This window comes from Akebia trifoliata, chromosome 1 (genome assembly GCF_017979445.1).
Source record: "Akebia trifoliata isolate Shusen 1 chromosome 1, ASM1797944v1, whole genome shotgun sequence".
Taxonomy (NCBI): domain Eukaryota; kingdom Viridiplantae; phylum Streptophyta; class Magnoliopsida; order Ranunculales; family Lardizabalaceae; genus Akebia; species Akebia trifoliata.
Genome location: NC_141375.1, coordinates 29,286,828 through 29,305,000, shown reverse-complemented (window position 1 = coordinate 29,305,000; position 18,173 = coordinate 29,286,828). Strand labels below are relative to the sequence as shown.

At 34.6% G+C, this 18,173-nt stretch overlaps 3 protein-coding genes and 1 non-coding gene across 4 annotated transcripts; all 4 read left to right on the top strand.

Moving 5' to 3' along the window:
- The first annotated feature begins 5 nt into the window (after positions 1-5).
- Positions 6-2,757, top strand: LOC147411552 (cytochrome P450 716A1-like). Its single transcript, XM_086449752.1, has 4 exons — positions 6-1,214; positions 1,415-1,853; positions 2,087-2,274; positions 2,355-2,757. The coding sequence occupies exons 1-4, from the start codon at positions 720-722 to the stop codon at positions 2,655-2,657; spliced, it is 1,425 nt and encodes a 474-aa protein (XP_086305878.1). The 5' UTR covers positions 6-719; the 3' UTR covers positions 2,658-2,757.
- Positions 2,758-5,034: 2,277 nt separating this feature from the next.
- On the top strand, positions 5,035-6,186 carry LOC147411551 (fatty acid desaturase 4, chloroplastic-like). The gene has a single exon (XM_086449742.1). It carries the CDS (start codon positions 5,074-5,076, stop codon positions 5,959-5,961), a length of 888 nt encoding a protein of 295 aa, XP_086305868.1. The 5' UTR covers positions 5,035-5,073; the 3' UTR covers positions 5,962-6,186.
- A 6,993-nt stretch (positions 6,187-13,179) lies between these two features.
- TRNAW-CCA (transfer RNA tryptophan (anticodon CCA)) lies at positions 13,180-13,251 on the top strand. Its single transcript has one exon. It is a non-coding gene; the product is annotated as a tRNA-Trp (tRNA).
- Positions 13,252-14,356: 1,105 nt separating this feature from the next.
- On the top strand, positions 14,357-17,397 carry LOC147411549 (putative serine/threonine-protein kinase PBL23). The gene is made up of 5 exons (XM_086449736.1): positions 14,357-14,722; positions 15,559-15,740; positions 15,852-16,041; positions 16,131-16,522; positions 16,870-17,397. The coding sequence occupies exons 1-5, from the start codon at positions 14,596-14,598 to the stop codon at positions 17,158-17,160; spliced, it is 1,182 nt and encodes a 393-aa protein (XP_086305862.1). The 5' UTR covers positions 14,357-14,595; the 3' UTR covers positions 17,161-17,397.
- The last annotated feature ends 776 nt before the right edge of the window (positions 17,398-18,173 follow it).

Below are 18,173 nucleotides of genomic sequence, written 5' to 3'. Positions count from 1 at the left end.
TTGGTCACCCACTTACACAGAAGCAATATTGCACCAATAATGCTCTCTAGAGGGGATCCAATGCCAGCACCAGTTCGGGCACTATCAATCCAAATTGTGACTAAAGAAAACCTTGTAATATCAGATAAATTATACCGCAGAAGATGACTACGCATAGTATTGAGGGTCATCTTTTTGTAAAGAAATAAATGTTATTATCAGTTAGCAGTTCTGATACTCACAACAGAACTAAACGGAAGAACATAAAACAAGATAAACAGATAAAATAATGGAAATTCAAAGAGACATAAGAAAGACAACACAAATAGAAGGAAATGACAGCGAATGCTTACTGATTAAACTATTGACAAGAACATAAAACTTATCGCCTGTATCATGCAAAATTGACTTTCACTGATGGAATCATATTTACTTATAAGATATTTTTAATTCTATTGCAACACCTCAAATCTTTCTCCCTCTTGTGTTTTGTTTTATTCATATTAGCCTTCCTAGTGTAACAACCCAATCTAACAGATGCATAAAACAAAACCAAACAAACACAGAAAAACAGGAAATTGGATTAGAGTCGAACAGAAAATAAAAGCCAAACACCAAATATAAAAATGAAAATTATAATACTAATAACATCAACAAGAAGATGGTTATAAAAGATATCACCTGGTTTGTAGATTCCAATATCCCCCTCCACACTTTCTTTCTGTATTGTGCTACCCACCATGAATGCAGCAGTTTTGTTCACTCTCCTCCTCTCTCTTCTACCAATCTTCCTTTTCTTAAGTAGGAAAAAATCATCCAAAAGGCTCCCACCTGGCTCTCTAGGGATACCGCTTATAGGCCAAAGCCTTAGCTTTCTACGAGCCTCGCAGACAAACACAGGCATCGAATGGCTCAAAAAAAGAGTAGAAAAATATGGTCCAATTTCAAAGCTCTCCCTCTTCGGAACACCAACAGTATTCCTTGTAGGCCCGGCTGCAAACAGATTTGTATTCACTAATGATGGGACCGTGCTTAACAATCAGCAGTCACAACCCACTAGGAGGTTATTGGGTGAAAGGAATTTAACTGAGTTGAGAGGTGAGGATCACAAACGTGTGCGGGAGGCCATCGGACTGTTCTTGAAGCCAGAAATGTTGAAAAAATATGTAGGAGAGATAGATGAGGTGGTCAGGCAACATCTTGAGATGCATTGGAGGGGTAGGCAAATAGTCAAGGTATGTACCACCAAATTATTCCAAATGGGACTTGTTAGCCAACCCTAAATCTTTCGTATAAGGCTTCAATTATACATATTCATGGGTGCATGCACAAAAAAGGATGTAGAACTTAGTAAAAATAAGGGATGCGTGATATTTAATGTTGTAGATATCATGTTGATATATAAGACCTGTGAAGGATTTTGGTAATTATGCAGGTTAATCCACTGATGAAGACCCTCACATTTGACATCATTTGCTCACTTTTTTTCGGTCTTGAGCAAGGGGCGCAAAGAGAGAAATTACTTGAAGATTTCCATGATATGACAACTGGGCTATGGTCAATCCCAATAAACTTTCCTTTCACACGCTTCAACCATAGCCTTCAAGCAAGCAGAAGAATTCGCAGACTAGTTCGTGATCTAGTGCTCAAGAAGAGGGTGGCCTTGAAGCATGGTGAAGCCTCCCTACAATACGATCTCATTGCTTGCTTGCTTAGCATCCATGGTGAAGACATCACAGATAAAATTATCGAGGAGGTTGTGGACAATGCCATTGTTGTCATGTTAGCTGGATATGAGACCTCGTCCAGCGTCATCACGTTCTTAATTCGGTTTCTAGCCAAGGACCCTGTTGTTTACAACTTTGTTCTTCGTGGTAAGTAAAAGAGTTATAAATATGATGCACTCATGAAGACGATGAAAACTCTACTGATTGTTGATTGAGATTACAAGAACAGTAATAGGTATTATATAGAAAATAATAAAAAGAAATATGAACTAGAAATAAAATTTGATCTAGTAAAAGATGCTTCAAATACTAATCTTCGTGAGATCACAAAATCAATACATCAATACATACTTGATTTCAATTCGTAAGTTGGACTGCAGAACATGAAGAGATAGTGAAGAGCAAAGCCACAGGAGAGCCTCTCACATGGGAAGACCTTGCTAAGATGAAGTTGACATGGAGAGCGGCGATGGAGACAATGAGGGTGATCCCTCCCGTGTTTGGTGTCTTCAGGAGAGTTGTCAAAGATTTTGAGTATGAAGGATACTTAATACCCAAAGGGTGGCAGGTAAGGAAGAAGTAACCTGATTGCACTCTCACTATTTTTTTTTTTTTGCTTACTCTAGTACTAACTCATTTGTTACTTAGATTTTCTGTACTTCGACTTCGACCCATATGGATGAACAAATCTTCCCAGAGCCATGGAAGTTTGATCCAGAGCGTTTCAATAACCAAGCATCGATCCCTCGTTACAGCTATGTACCGTTCGGAGGAGGTATGCGGATTTGCCCGGGGTCCGAGTTTGCAAGGATAGAGACACTAATCACAATTCATTACTTGATCACTCAGTTCTCATGGAAATTGGGCTGCAGTGATGATTTTTTAGGTTGGAATCCAGTGCCAATGCCTTCTGAGGGGCTGCCAATCCAAATTGAGCCAAAGACACTGTGATTATATTATATGTTTTTTTTTTATAAGTGTAATATAGTGATTATATTATATGTAAGCCGCTAAATATTAGCATATATATGTGAAGTGTTTTATTGTTCAATTGTAGCTGGTGATTGATGTTGAAATTGTAAAGCTACAAGGTATTAAACACTCGACATTCGCTTACATTCTAAGTGTTCTAGACTTAAAGGACATATGAAGGTGAGCTCAGCCGTCTTGGTAGGTCTATCCGAAAATGGCTATTTCTCAACATCTGTGTTGAGTAAGAAACAATTAGATTCATATAAAATTTATATGTTCCATCTTAGAGATCATTTAGACCGTTGGTTGTGTTCCTCCTGAGTTTTGAAGGAATCTGATAAATGAATTGGTTACTATTGTCAAATTCTACGCTTGCGGTATAAAATATATTTATAAATAATTAGTGTACAGATAAATAAACAATACAAATTGGAAAATGCTGGAATGACGCAAAGGTGACAAAAATGATGTGGTGGCGCGCAAATAACCGTAGATGTTTTTTACTCGTATCTCATGGAAAAGCATCTATGGTAATGTGCTAGACACTACATCATTTTGTCACCCGTGTCTCCGTTTGTGTCACCCCAGCACGACTCATACAAATTTAACAGGAGAAAAATTAGGAAAGTTAAAATAATAATAATAATAAGAACAAAATTTTTTTTTTCATTTAAAATGCTCACTTTCAAACTTCAAACTTAAATATCCAAATTTTAAAAACTTCTCAACTTTGAAAGTTGCAATACTTCCAACAAAAAACTGCATTTTGGGTTATAAACTTTAGGGGTAAAAAAAAAGGAACATTTGTTTAAAGCCAAAAATATTTTATAAGAACTTCACTCTTAGGCAAACGTTAAGGCATAACTCTCCAATACCTTTGAAAATATTATCAAGGGGTGCCATATATGATCCGGGTTGCCATGCATGGATCATACGTATGCAGATCCGTTCATAGGGGTGTTAATGGGCACCCATTTAACTGGAACCGGAACCAAATGATGGTGAACAACAGTAGGGTTTACATTTTTAGCCAATATTTAAGAGGACAATGATCGATACCATGTCAAATTCATAATTATAAACAATTTCATGCAAGTACAATTTTAAATCCATTCTTATTGTACCGATCCAACGTTTATTGGATCATATACAGGCCCAATCTGGCTCATATGGGATATATTTCACATCAACCTTTATCCCATCCAAAAGGAAACTTGTTTATCGATTCCCATGTAAGTGCTAGAACCTACCCATGGGTCTCTTATGAAATAGGATTTTGTTAATAAGTGGCCTTAAGAGCGCAGTTAAGTGCATTAATTACACCTGGAAAATTGAATTTTTCACCGAAAAATGCCCTCAAAAGAATATTCTTTTTCCAAAATACCTCAGACGCTTATTCCCAATTCACAAAGTGTATTTATTGCACTTAAAAGTGTGCTCTTAGCGCACACGTTAAAATACGCTCAAATCCAATGGTTGGGAATCATCAATCTGACCAATTGTTTTTCTTTGCTTTGGAGGCACACAAATAAGTGGACCTGAAAGTGTGGCAGCCTGGCACGTTACGTCTTTAAAAAAATCGTCTAGACTCCTAAGTGGACCCATTAAAACGTCTGCTCCTTGGAGTACCATAGAAAAAGTGATAAAGAGAATCTCCTCTTCAAACACTTTTCGTGTCACATTGTCCGATGCATTACCACTGGATCCGTCAATAAAGAATCCCTAGGGAATAACTTCAAATCTCATCCGTTCTTCTAAAACTATAAACACTTTCTTTATTAACTTACTTAGGAAAAATTTCTTGATCTCATCAGGAATCCGAAAACATGATCTGATGCCACCGAGTTTTAGAGAACAAATTTCTAAGAACTTTGAGAAAACAAAATTTAATTTTCATGTTGAATTTTAATTTTAAACTTTGGAGTTCGGAAGCCGTTCTCTTTCAACATCTTGGACTAAGTTCAAAATTTATTTTAATTTTAATTTTTGCTATTTTGAATCTGAATTTTTGAATGAAATTTAAAAGGCTGTGGTTTTGGATTGCCAATGCGATAATCCATGTGGGCCCAACTACCCTTAGTAACATTTCAAATCTTTCTAAGTTATTCAGGCTAGTCTACTTCTTCTTTTATTATTATCATTATTTATAAGTGAATTGTCTCAATCGTTCGTTTGACACTTGCAAGTTATAAACCCCACTTCACAATGTTTCCAGCATTGCGCAAAGAAACTTGCGTACGTGTAACTCAGGTTGAAGATAGAAGATGTAAGCGATCTTCGTTAACCCACGCACACACTATTAAAACCACACCATTCTCATACTCCTTATCTCCACAACTACTTCTCTACTACAAATATTTACATTTCCACTCTTCCCCATTTCCAACTTCCCTCAATGTCTATCCTACCACAACAAAAGTCTCTCTTTAGACACCACTACCATCTCCGCACGTGCCAACCTTCCACCATCACACGTGTCTACTGCTCTACCACTACGACCACCACCACCACTACACTAAAGCCCAACCCTGTTGAACCACCACTTATGGTTGCTATTTCTCAACGACCCATTGTTGATAAACTTGATCTACAATCAACATGGTCTCATCGAGCATGGGTTGCAAGTGGGTCCACCACTGTTCTTGTTTCTTTGGTGAAATCGGTTTTATTTGCGAGTGAAGGAAATATTTTACTCGAACCCATATTTGCTGGCTTGCTCGGTTACATACTTGCTGATCTTGGCTCTGGGTTCTACCACTGGGCCATCGATAACTACGGTGATGCTTCAACTCCTCTATTTGGTTCCCAAATTGAAGCATTTCAGGGTCACCACAAGTTGCCATGGACCATCACTAGGCGTCAATTGGCTAACAATCTTCATGCACTCGCACGTGCCATTACATTCGTAGTTGTTCCTATAGACCTTGCGAGTAATGATCCGGTGATTCACGCTTTTGTTGGAGTGTGCTCCGGATGCATCATGTTTAGCCAGCTGTTCCATGCGTGGGCCCATGGAACCAAGAGCCGCCTCCCTCCTCTTGTCGTGGCATTACAAGATGCTGGTGTGCTTGTGTCACGTGCGCAGCATGCCGCCCATCATCGATCACCTTATAATAACAACTATTGTATAGTCAGTGGAGCTTGGAACAGCTTTTTGGATGAGAAACGGGTTTTTGAGGCTTTGGAAATGGTTTTTTTCTTTAAATTCGGGGTCCGACCGCGATCCTGGACCGAACCAAACTCTGATTGGACCGAAGAAGAACACTTCGATCATGACTCCTGAGAGGAGCTCTATTTTTGTTAAGATTCTATGAATTGTAGATAGTAATTGATGTCGCAGACACATGATTTTTTTTAAAGGGGTCTTAGAATATGAAATTTTAGTATCCACCCCTCAACGGGCCAACATAATGAAATATATATATTTACATGTTTAATGAATAAAATTTACATTTATGTATAATGATTAGTAAATAAAAATATGTACTTTTTTTACCACCTATAAGAATTTATCCCGACTTACTTTATATGTGTGGTACTGCAGGGAAGCCTTCTGATCAAGATTATCGCATCATCAACATCAAAGTTCATCTTGAGGAGTGGAAAATCCTAAAAATCCTCCACAAATAACTTTAATCAATGTTAGATATTTTAATAATAATAGCTTTTATAGATGTTATGACACCCTACATATGGATATGGGGAAATGTTCAGCAACAAACATTTTAGCAAACATTTTGGCAAAACATTTTTCAAAATATGGGTTAGAGGTTTTGGAATGGGCTGATTTTTTATGAGGATGATCTCTACGGTGAGGAGATCATCATCACTAAAAATCAGCCCATTCCAAAACTTCTAACCCCAACAAAAATGGTTTACAAAAAATGAACGATTTACGATTTTTCAACTTGTAAACTAGGGCTAGAAGTTTTGGAATGAGCTGATTTTTAGTGATGATGATCTCCTCACCGTAGAGATCATCCTCACCAAAAATCAGCCCATTCCAAAACCTCTAACCCATGTTTTGAAAAATGTTTTGCCAAAATGTTTGTTGTTGAAAGGGACCCATGGATATGTTGTTAAGTATAATAGTTATCCTGAAATTTCAATCATGTAAAGGAAGCCTATATAACATCATCCCAGTTTTTAACCTAAAAGTTGAATAGATTGAAGAATTATAGGATCTTTAAAGAAAAAATCAATAAATTGAAGATAAGGGCATTCTAATACTTTCAATTAATCTCCAATAAAAGACCAAAATTCAATACAGTTACACATACTACACATGTGAAACAATGAAACTAGGAGAAATGGTAGTTGCAACTTTTATCATTCTTTTTTTACATGATTTCAATGCTTACAACATTTGTAAAAAAAATCAATTTACTATGAGTATCGCCCTGCATTTTTGGTGTGATTTCTCTTATAAATATTCAAAGGGAAAAATAAACATATTTGAAAATTAAATTTTTTTTTCTTCTATTGATTCATAATGACATGACATCATCATAAAAATTTGTTTATTATCAGGAAAAAAAATTGAGGTATTGGAAGGAATTGAAATTTAATCAAGACTATAATTTCTGGTAATCATTTCCATTTGTGCATATAACTAATTGTTTTTACTGTATTAATATGTTTTTTTCTTAATAGATCTATTGGCTATGTTAATTAGTTATAACACATAGGTTAATTAAACTTAAGAACTTCTATTAACACAACACTCTAATTTTTCGAAGTTTAATTGATGGTCCGTACGTAAGTGGTTAGAGAAGGAATTCAAAATTTAAACAATCTCAAGAACATAGCAGCAGGAATTACTCTCTTACTCAAAAAACATAAGTGGAGAGTGTCCTCGATTTATTCCAAATTGATGAAAAATGATGATCAGAAATAACACTCGAAATAGCACTTCACGTGTGCTTGAGTATGCAGAAAATCATAATTGCTAGTTGCCTTTTCTTGAGATATATGAGTTACACACTCGAGAAATATCAATGGTTCTTTACATAGACAATGTTATTTCAAATCACTTTAGCCAAAGCTCATGTTATAATTACAGAGTAAGTTACATAATAATTGTCACTACAACATTTTTGACCTATAGCAGTAGACTAATACGCCACTATAGGTAAGACTTTCCATCCCTATAGCCTATTACAATGGAAATTGAATCCGATGCTCTTTCTCCGTTGCTAGACATAGCAACGAATCTAGTTTCCGTTGCAAAAGATGCTGTCTATAGAGGTGGATTTTATTATCTCGCCATTTTAAGTATTTTAAAAATAATAATTTTCACAAGCGACACAAAATATTATGTTATTCGTCGCTACTGACAAATTTAAAAAAAAAAAAATTACTTTCAATATACAAAGAACTTTGCAAAATACTAGAAACTCGAGAATTTAAACATTGCAATACACTAGAGCCTTGCAACATACTGCAGAATTTAAACATTATGGCCCTTGCTTGGTTCGTCGTAAACGACCATAAAACATAGAAGTTTGTTTTCGGTGTTTTGCAATTATGGACTATTACTATATTTTGCGGGTGGTGTGCTTGGTATCATCTCTAGAAAATTTATACAAAACTTTGATTGAGAAGGTAAATGCGAAAGTCCATAAATTTTATTTTATTTTTTATCTTGAAAAATACATTTTACAATTTATGTACTTTTTTAATAAATTATTTTTTGAAATTAACTCAAATTCTATTTTTTGAAAGGCATAAATAGAAATATTGATGGATTCCACAAGAAATTCAAAGGTTCGAAACTCTTTGAATTTATGAAAATTGAAATAAGACTTCATTGGGGAAGTTCATCACATAATCCTAAATAATTCACTTTTTTTCTCTCACACTGTTCTGCTTAATTAGAAATTGACATCTCCGTTATCCAATCTATTTGACTTCTTATCTTGCAAGTCCATCACAAAATCATAAAATATTCTACCAACCCAAAAATGAAAATTAATCAAGAAAACCCAAATTCAGAGATAAAAAAAATAAAAAACCCAATTCATGGAATTTCAAAAAAAAAAAATCATTGTGAAGTTCTGTGTCTTTAATTGATGTATTGGAAAAAATATATATATGACAGTCCTCAAATAGATCAAATTGCCAAAAATATATATATATATATATATATATATATATATATAGATCAATTATGCACAAAGCATCCATCACGAGTCTACATTATGATGATATAATAATATTTACAACAAAAGATTGAAGTTTTAGAGAAACCTCTGAGAAAATGGGAAAAATAGGGAGTTAAAATTAACAGACATAGAGGAGTCAATGTAGGGGAGAGACTAAGTTTTCTCTTTTAGAACTTGAGAGAGCAGATATCCTCGTATGTGGAGAGTTAAAAAAGATCCATTGTTTTACAATGTTTTGCGGAGCAAATTTTTCCACAACTTTACTGAAATTTTTAACACTTTTCACAGTGTCAGTTACAGGTGGGTACACTTCATAAACAACCTATCAAGCACTCATATAACGTAAAAGGTCGGAAAACATTAAATTTCCTCTTCTTTACAGTGTTTTGCAGCGTTTTGCACAGTCAATTTCAAGGTGGGTACACTTCATAAACAAACTACTAAGCACTCAGATAACATAAAAGGTCGGAAAACATTAAATTTCCTCTTCTTTACAGTGCTTTACAACATTAAATTTCCTCTTCTTTACAGTGTTTTACAGCGAAAACAAGCAAGCATGTGTTACAATGATTTAAGGACGAAAACTATATTACCAATTGAAGTAAATCGCATTGGCGTTTTTGAATCTCAAGTAAGTCTTTGTCAAAATGATGTGTGTTTCTTGACCAAGTGACTAATAACTTTATAATACATGGAAGATAATTCTGATTCAACAAAGAGATATTAAACTTATTTCATTCTCTGACTTGACACTTTTTTTTGTCGACTGAACTCAAATTGAAAAATAATAAATGGAATGTATTCAACAATACCCATAAATGAAATGAATCCAACTTTCAAAACCAAGCAATCGTGAAAAAATTGGATATCTTCTGTCTTTTTTCTCTTTTCTTTTTTAAGTTTGACGACACATTGAATGGACGTTCCCTGGACTCCGATTTTTCAAAGAATGGGATTCTATGTATCTATGAAGTGGCTCTCTACCACATAGAATTGCAGTGAGATCGTGCTTGTGACTATTCGCTCCCACAAATCTGTTTTATACCGTCAAAATCTCAACGGACATTCTCTTCTCAAATCTGTTTCTTTATTCTCTGTAGCCTCACTTCCTGTTTGCTTTGAGCGTGTCAGATTCTCTATTTTCTCTCTTGACATGAAAAGGTGTTTGAATCTCAAATCTGTTTCTTTATTCTCTGTAGCCTCACTTCCTGTTTGCTTTGAGCGTGTCAGATTCTCTATTTTCTCTCTTGACATGAAAAGGTGTTTGAATTTCATTTCATTCAAATCAATTCCACAATTTTCAATTTTATGTGTTAAAGCAGAAAAACCTTTGAAAATAAAAAAGATAGGAAAAAAAACACATTGAAGAAGAAAAAATCGTAAAACCCCTCACCCATCAAGACACAATTTTCTTTCATTTCATCCACTTTGGCATATTTCCATGTTCTACCTAAATTCAAGGAGATCCATTATCAAGAAAAAGAGTTTCATAAAAGAAAATAGTGATTCTAGATAAGTTTATTTTGCAACTTTCTCTTCTTAATGTATTTTATGGTGTTAATGTTCTTTTATTAGGATTATCAAATTTGTATTTTGTTGGTTATGTCTTTTATTCTTGTATGTGGAGGGTTGTTGTGGATTCAACCTGGATCTTTTGAGATCCGTTAATGATCCGCATGACCCGTTTAATTGACAATGTGTGGGCTTTTCCATTTTGTTTGGTTTTGGATCCGACCCGTTTAACCTCTTTATAATCCTAAATATATAAAGGGTAAGAGATGAAACCTTAAAGGGGTAGAGAGAGATACGAGAGAGATAGAAAAATTGTAACCGTGTTCTTCTTTGGTTAATATAGTGAAATCGTCGTTTTTGCCCGTGGACGTAAGTCGATTCTTTGACCGAACCACGTATATTTTGTGTCTTGTGAGATTCTTGTGTTCTTGCTTGATTTATACTTCGGATCATAGGGTTTAGTCTAACATATTTTTTTTTTCTTTCACATAAATTAAACTTTTTTTCCGATATAAACCAAATCATATGATGTAATTTTCGATCCATAATAAGAAATCAATTTAGGCCTCAATTAGTGACTACTAATCATTAGTAACCACTAATTGAATAAACTTATTAAGCCACTTAGCTTATAGATGAGTATTTATGTTTTCGTTTATTATTTCGCTAGTTGGATAATAGTGTGACGATTACACAATTATAGGATAGTTAAACACCACAAAATTATGGGTTGCGCTTATCACTTGGAAAGTATGTCGAGGCAAAACTGGGAAACCAGAAATCCACTATTCGTTTTCACACTAAAAAATGGTTTTCTCAATTGAATAGATCAGGTAAGGTAACGTGTCTCGTTACCATTTTCATTAGATATTGGCTCTTAGCTAGGGCTGTCGATGGATCGGGTTGGGCCGGGCTTTTTAAGACTAAAAAAGTTGACCCGAATCCTATCCATTTAAATGGAGGACCGGGCTTAAGGAATAATTATGAAACTTAGTCCAAGTCCGGTCCACCTATAAACCGCTCACCTATATTCGGGTCATTGGCGGGTCAGATCATGACAAATCCATTTTTAATTTTTTTATTGTATCAAAAGCATATCAATTAATAATAAGTTAATTAAAATATTAATTTATTAGCATATTTGACAAAATTAATTGCATTCTATACAATAAAATTTTATGGGCACCATTATTAATTCATAAAATTTTTTTGTTATATAATACATTTTGATATAGTATAGCGAGCCGGGCCATCCAACGCGCCTACATTCAATACCCAAATCTGGCCCTATACTGAAGGAGGCTTGGTCCGGCCCGATAATTAAATGTGCTAAATTACTAAAAATAGCCCAGTCCATGGAGGGATGGGCCGATGGGGTCAATACCCGGCCCATTGACACTCCTACTCTTACCTTCTTAGCTAAGCTTTTTTTTCCACTTTACATGTACACATATTAATGCATTTAGTCTCCCACCAAAATGTGACACCTAGACACTATTACGGGTGACAATGGGTGGGGTCGTGTTGTCTTAAGGTAAGGGTATTATGAAAATTTACCAAACAAAAAACGATATATGATTCTTATCCACTTTCACATCAAGATGTGTGATGTGAGGTCCAAGGTTGAGGCCACTTCAACATTATTCATATTTAAAACTACACGCTAATGACAAAATAACTAAACATGTTAAAACGGGTTACGTAGGTTGACACCCCAAATCCGGACTTGACCCATTTAATAATCGTGTTAGATGGGTTGATACTATTATGACCCAAATCCAATTAGGCTTGATCCAAACCCATTAATTTCATGACTTTTTCGAGTCATGTTCGTGGGCCGTGTTAAGTTTGCCACCCCTAGACACTATGTCTATATAAAAAAAAGAAAATTTACTTAAATGACCCTCACGTAAGGATTTTTTTTCAATTGTAGCTTATCAGGACATTTAGTAAAAAATTTCTTTCTAAATTGTCCTTGGACCTCATCTCACCTGTATAAGGTATTTGAACGCAGGTTTATGCTATGAATGTTCATACGTTTACCAACTTAGCAAGTGAGACTGTTTTCTAAAAAAATTCAGTTTTGTCAATGTGTAAGTTTGTTTTTAATGTGATTAGTAGTAATCAACATTAAAAATGTGTTTTGATTGTTAATTTTGATTCATGAAGACACCAAAATTGTGTAAGAGTACTGCATAAAAGCTCTACATTAATCAAAAAATCTTTTAAAAAATTTATTGGACCACCCAATAACATTAGAGTCCAAGTTGCCATGCTAAGGGTCCTTGGCCTCACCTCTTGACATCAAAAAACATTCAGGGTGTTAATAATAATAAAAAAATTATGAACTTTGAAAAAAAATTCAAGTTAAAAAAAAAAAAAAATTTTACGATTGAATTTTAATTTTAAATTTTGGAGTTAGGAGGAAGTTCGATAGCCTTCTGTCTTCAAAACCTTGGTTTAGTTCAGTTCTCAGTTTGAACGGACCAAGTTGTACCCTTATATCCAAGCGACCTTATCTTGGGTGGTTGAATACATATTCATTCTTTATTATTATTATTATATATATTTAAAACACACTCGGGTCCATCAAGCATTATAATTGAAATATTAGGATATCCATTTAGATAATTGTATAAAAAACCTCCAATTCAGTAAGACCATTTTACCTTCAATACTAGATGCTATTTTCGTGAAAGTATTAAACGTAATATATCAATTTCACAAAATTTCTTCAATTTTAAAAATAAATAAAAACGTTATTTCAGAGTCTTAGCCTTAAAAATAAAATATAAATTAAAAAACATTGTCCTTTCTTGTACCTTGGATCTGTGGCGCAATGGTAGCGCGTCTGACTCCAGATCAGAAGGTTGCGTGTTCGATTCACGTCAGGTTCAAGTGTTTTTCCCATTTTTGCAAAAAATACTTACTACCCACACACCCTCTTTTAACATTCCTGACGGAATACCACAACCACCAATCTCACTCAAAACCCTCTTAACAATCAACAATGGCTTCTACTTCTTCTCCCTTCACAATTGCTCCATTTCTCATTAATACTTGTTCCAGATTCAATCACCCATATCTTTTAATGGTCTCCTCTTAGCCTGCATTGCAGCTTAAAAAGATAAAAGGCCCACTTGGTGGGTCCAAAATCAAACAAATTTTTTTTTTTTTTTTTTAAACTTTGGATTATAATAGAAAACTTTGATTTTGTGCAATAAATCATTTTTTTTTTTTTATAAACATGACAACTTAGGTTATAGTGCAAATTAATAAAACTCGGATCGGCCATTAATTTCATTGTAACTTCATAATTCCTTCGGATCAATCTCATTAACTAAACCTCCTAATTGGGTTTATTTCCCTAATGTAACAGTGTTGACTTTTATCCATCCAATTGAAACGGATTTTTCAGAGTGCATGCCTTATACTTCAAGGAATTGAGTTGCAGTCCTACTGCAGGTCTCCTTTGTGCGCCACCTGGCACTCTTTTTTTTGGATCCACAAGCCTATGAACATTTGGCAAAAACCTTCGTAAATCTGCATACCAAGTCACTGATTGGTGATTTATAATGTTGGAATTGCCCATTTGTAATCAAAGGCCATTATTAAAGTACTCAAATCTGACGGATAGAAATCATTAATTGGGTAGACGATATAGATTTGTTGATATCTGCTTCTAATATAGTATGGGATAAACAATCATGTAATAATAAGCTCCAAAGGGAGTGCCACGTTTAGTAGAAATGATTCCATAAATAATGTTACAATCCAACTACTGGTAGTACAGTATACGCACTCTTAAGGGGAAAACGTTTTTGAAAAACGGTTAGTTTGCGTAAAGACAGGTAATAGACGGTTACTCCGAACCCGAATTTCTAGACTCTCTCTCAAAATAGAAGCAAAAATTACAGCTTAATTTAGCTCAGTTGCTGTGTCAAAACCCTGTCCGAATTCAATGGGTTTTTAAGAGATCTTAGAAAGAAAAAAAAAAAAAAATCAAAAGAAATAAAGTAATTTTGTGCTTTTATTCCTCAGAAACCAGAAAACTGTGTTCTTAGAGGGCCAAGGTTTTCTGGTTTCTTGGCAATTACAAAGCAAATTCCCAATCTCCCATTAATTTCTATAATTTTTCATTATTTAGTGAAATTTTGGTTTTTGTTGTTTTGGTCTAAGATTGAATTTTGATGTGCTTTGAGAATTTGCCCTGTTGTAAGTTAATCAATTCTTAGAGGGAGATGGGTTGCTTCCAATGTTGTAGGTTGGATAGCAATAGGATCAACAGGACGTCACAGAAGAAAAAAAAGGACGATAATCAAAGGATCACATTTGCTTCGTTGGTTCAGAATCTCTCCTTAAAATCTCGTATGTTAAGAAAAAATTCCATCTTCAATATCACTATTTATTAGTTTCATATGGTTGTGATTGAGTTCAAATTGGGTTTCTCTATTTTATTCAAATTCTGAATTTTTTTTTTATTGGTATCCAAATTCTGATTATTTATTTTCTAGTTTAATTCTGTACCAATGATCAATTTGTCTCATTAAAATATCGTATCATAAGAAAATTTTCCAGCTTCAATATCAATTTTCTTTATGGTTTCATATGGTTGTGATTGAATTCAAATTGGGTTTCTCTTTTTTGCCTAAATTCTGATTATTTATTTGTTTTTGTATCTAGGTCTGACGAGGATTTTTCTAGTTTAATTCTGAAACAATGATCAATTTCTTCCACGAATTGAACTTGAACGAATCCCTTTCTTTCTTCTTTCTTCTTTCCTTTTTCATTTAAATTTTTAAGATCTATTGATACATTTTATATTGGTTCTCCAAACAATTAATAGTTTATCTTGATTCTTATAGGAATTTGATTGCTAGTGATTTAGTTGATATTTGAGTCTGTGAGAAAAATTATCCTAAACCCAAATTTTCTAGATCTCTCACTTGTATTCCCCTCGAATTAATGGTCTCCACCCTTGTTCACAATGCCCAAAATGATATTTAGAAGGATTGCTTCCTTTTCATCTATATATTTTATGATTTGCATTCTATACATCTTCTGATTGATTAGCATTGTTATCATAATTACTCAATACTAATCGCATGCCCTGAAACTCCTCGTTTAATTCATCTATCAAATTTTTTTTGTAAGTGTTAGTTGTTCTTGTTTGATTCATCTTTTCACATGTTTCGATGCACCAGCCAGTGGCAAACAGAACAACTTAGCTGAAGAGATACTGAAAATTGGAAATGGGAATATAGCTGCACAAATCTTCACATTCCGCGAATTATCAGATGCAACTAAGAACTTCAAGTCAGATTGTCTACTTGGCGAAGGTGGCTTCGGAAGGGTGTACAAAGGACACATTGAGAGCCTGAATCAAGTATTATTTCGGTTTCCCCACTCTTTTATTTTTCCCTTACTTTACACAAGAACTCAAAGCCAGTTTCCTAAAACAGATTGTCTAATACTATGTTTAATCCATCTCGCTTAGGTTGTAGCCGTTAAGCAACTTGACAGAAATGGGTTGCAAGGAAATAGAGAGTTTCTAGTTGAAGTTCTGATGTTGAGTCTTCTTCACCACCAAAACCTTGTCAATCTGATTGGGTTTTGTGTTGATGGGGTTGAAAGGATTTTAGTGTACGAGTACATGCCATCGGGATCTTTAGAGGATCATCTTCTTGGTATTCCTGAATATATATGCTCTATTTTCTCTGAGAGGAAATCCAAACCATCCTTTCTAATATATTTTTTGATACTCTGGTTGTTGTAGATTTATCTCCAAATAAGAAACCTTTGGATTGGAGTACAAGGATGAAAATAGCTGAAGGAGCAGCGAAAGGGCTTGAATATTTGCATGAAAAGGCCAGTCCTCCGGTGATCTATCGTGATTTCAAAGCATCCAATATATTATTGGATGAGAATTTCAATCCAAAGCTCTCTGATTTTGGCCTTGCGAAGCTAGGCCCAACTGGTGATAAGAGCCATGTTTCTACAAGAGTGATGGGGACATATGGCTATTGTGCTCCCGAGTATGCAATGACTGGTCAGTTGACAACAATGTCTGATGTGTACAGTTTTGGGGTTGTGTTTTTGGAGATAATCACAGGAAGGAGAGTCATCGACAATTCCAGACCAACATGTGAGCAGAATCTTGTTATTTGGGTATGTTCAAGGCATTCAATCTACTATACAAAAACTATCTACTTTGTTGACATCTTTTGATAACTTAGTTCTCTGCAGGGAAATGCTAATGTCGAATGCAAGATTGAACATTAACAGCATCCAATACATTTTTTCTAAGCAATTTATTTATTTTTTAGTGATAAAAACAAGGGTTTTATTGTTATAATATGATATTTTGTTATAAAAGGACAATGAGGCCCCCTTGCTTTTTTACCTCTAGAAAACAAAAATTGGCGGTCACTAACATCTAACGCTTGCATCAGGCATTATGATTTCCCTTCTTTGTGTCTAAACTGATGATAATTATTTTAATTACTTGATGGCAGGCACAACCATTGTTCAGAGACAAAAGAAAGTTTACTCTAATGGCAGACCCATTGCTTGACGGGAATTACCCGATAAAGGGTCTATACCAAGCTCTTGCTGTGGCAGCAATGTGTCTCCAAGAAGAAGCCAGTACTCGACCCTTGATCAGCGATGTTGTAACTGCTCTTGAGTATCTAGCAGTACCGACAAACGAGGAAGGGATTGTTAAAGATACTCTAAACTCACCTTCTAATAGATGTAGCGAAGATATAGAAAGTGATGTTAGATCATATGGAGATGTGGAACAATAAAACGTTGGAGTTCATGTACTGTAGACTTTGGAGAGAAAAAAAGAAAAAAAAGGTGAGAGATATTGCAGCTTTGCTGCTTTGTAAATCAGAGCCCATAACCTCAAGTGTTGTAAAATATTTCTCTTCTACCTCCCTTTCCTTCTCTCTCTCTCATACACTCAAATTGTGGGGAGAAAGAGACTTGACATGTATCTATAATTTGCTTTTATTTACAAATATAGTTTGCATTTATCTTTATACACACCGATAATTACATATAATTTCATTAAATAATGTGTTGTGAGGCAATGTAATTGTAATCTCTCAAAGCCACAAAAATGTAGCTTCAATGATCATAACCAGTCCATTATTGGAATTTTCGTGTGTGTTAGTGTTCTAAGGTAGGCAATTGATCTGGTGGTGATGATCATCCAATCAACATGATTTGTAGATTAAGCTCTTTTTAAATTAAAAGGTGACACATTGCACCTTGCATGACTGATTATATTGCATTCTGAGCATGTTTAGCTATGAATTTTACATTACCAAAATTTGATAATGTTGTAGCCTGTGAAAGTCAACTCAAGATCCCTCAAATAATGTGTGGATCGATCAGTTCGAATTCACATCCATGGTTCGCCACTCTCGAACGAACCCAGTTGGTAAAGGTAGTTTTGTGACGGATATTTAAGTCGTTTATGTTAATCTCATAGAAGAAGACTCAGGTACTTAAGGGGGCATATCATCCATTTAAAAACAAAGTGGTATCTTTAATATTTATCGAATCTTCAGATTTATAAAATAAGGGTTACCTCTAATATTGACCAAACCATCGGGACATATCTAAAATTCACCATTAGGTTTGCCTTTTTTGTTTTTTAACGAACCCACTACGAACCTAACCTCAAACTGGTTCGATATGTACCAATTCATGGTTTGCTTCTACATAAGCATACCCGGTAACATAGATCCCACATTATGTAATAAATTTTTTTAATTTGCTCTTTCAAAATCATCCCCAAGAGGCAGCCAAA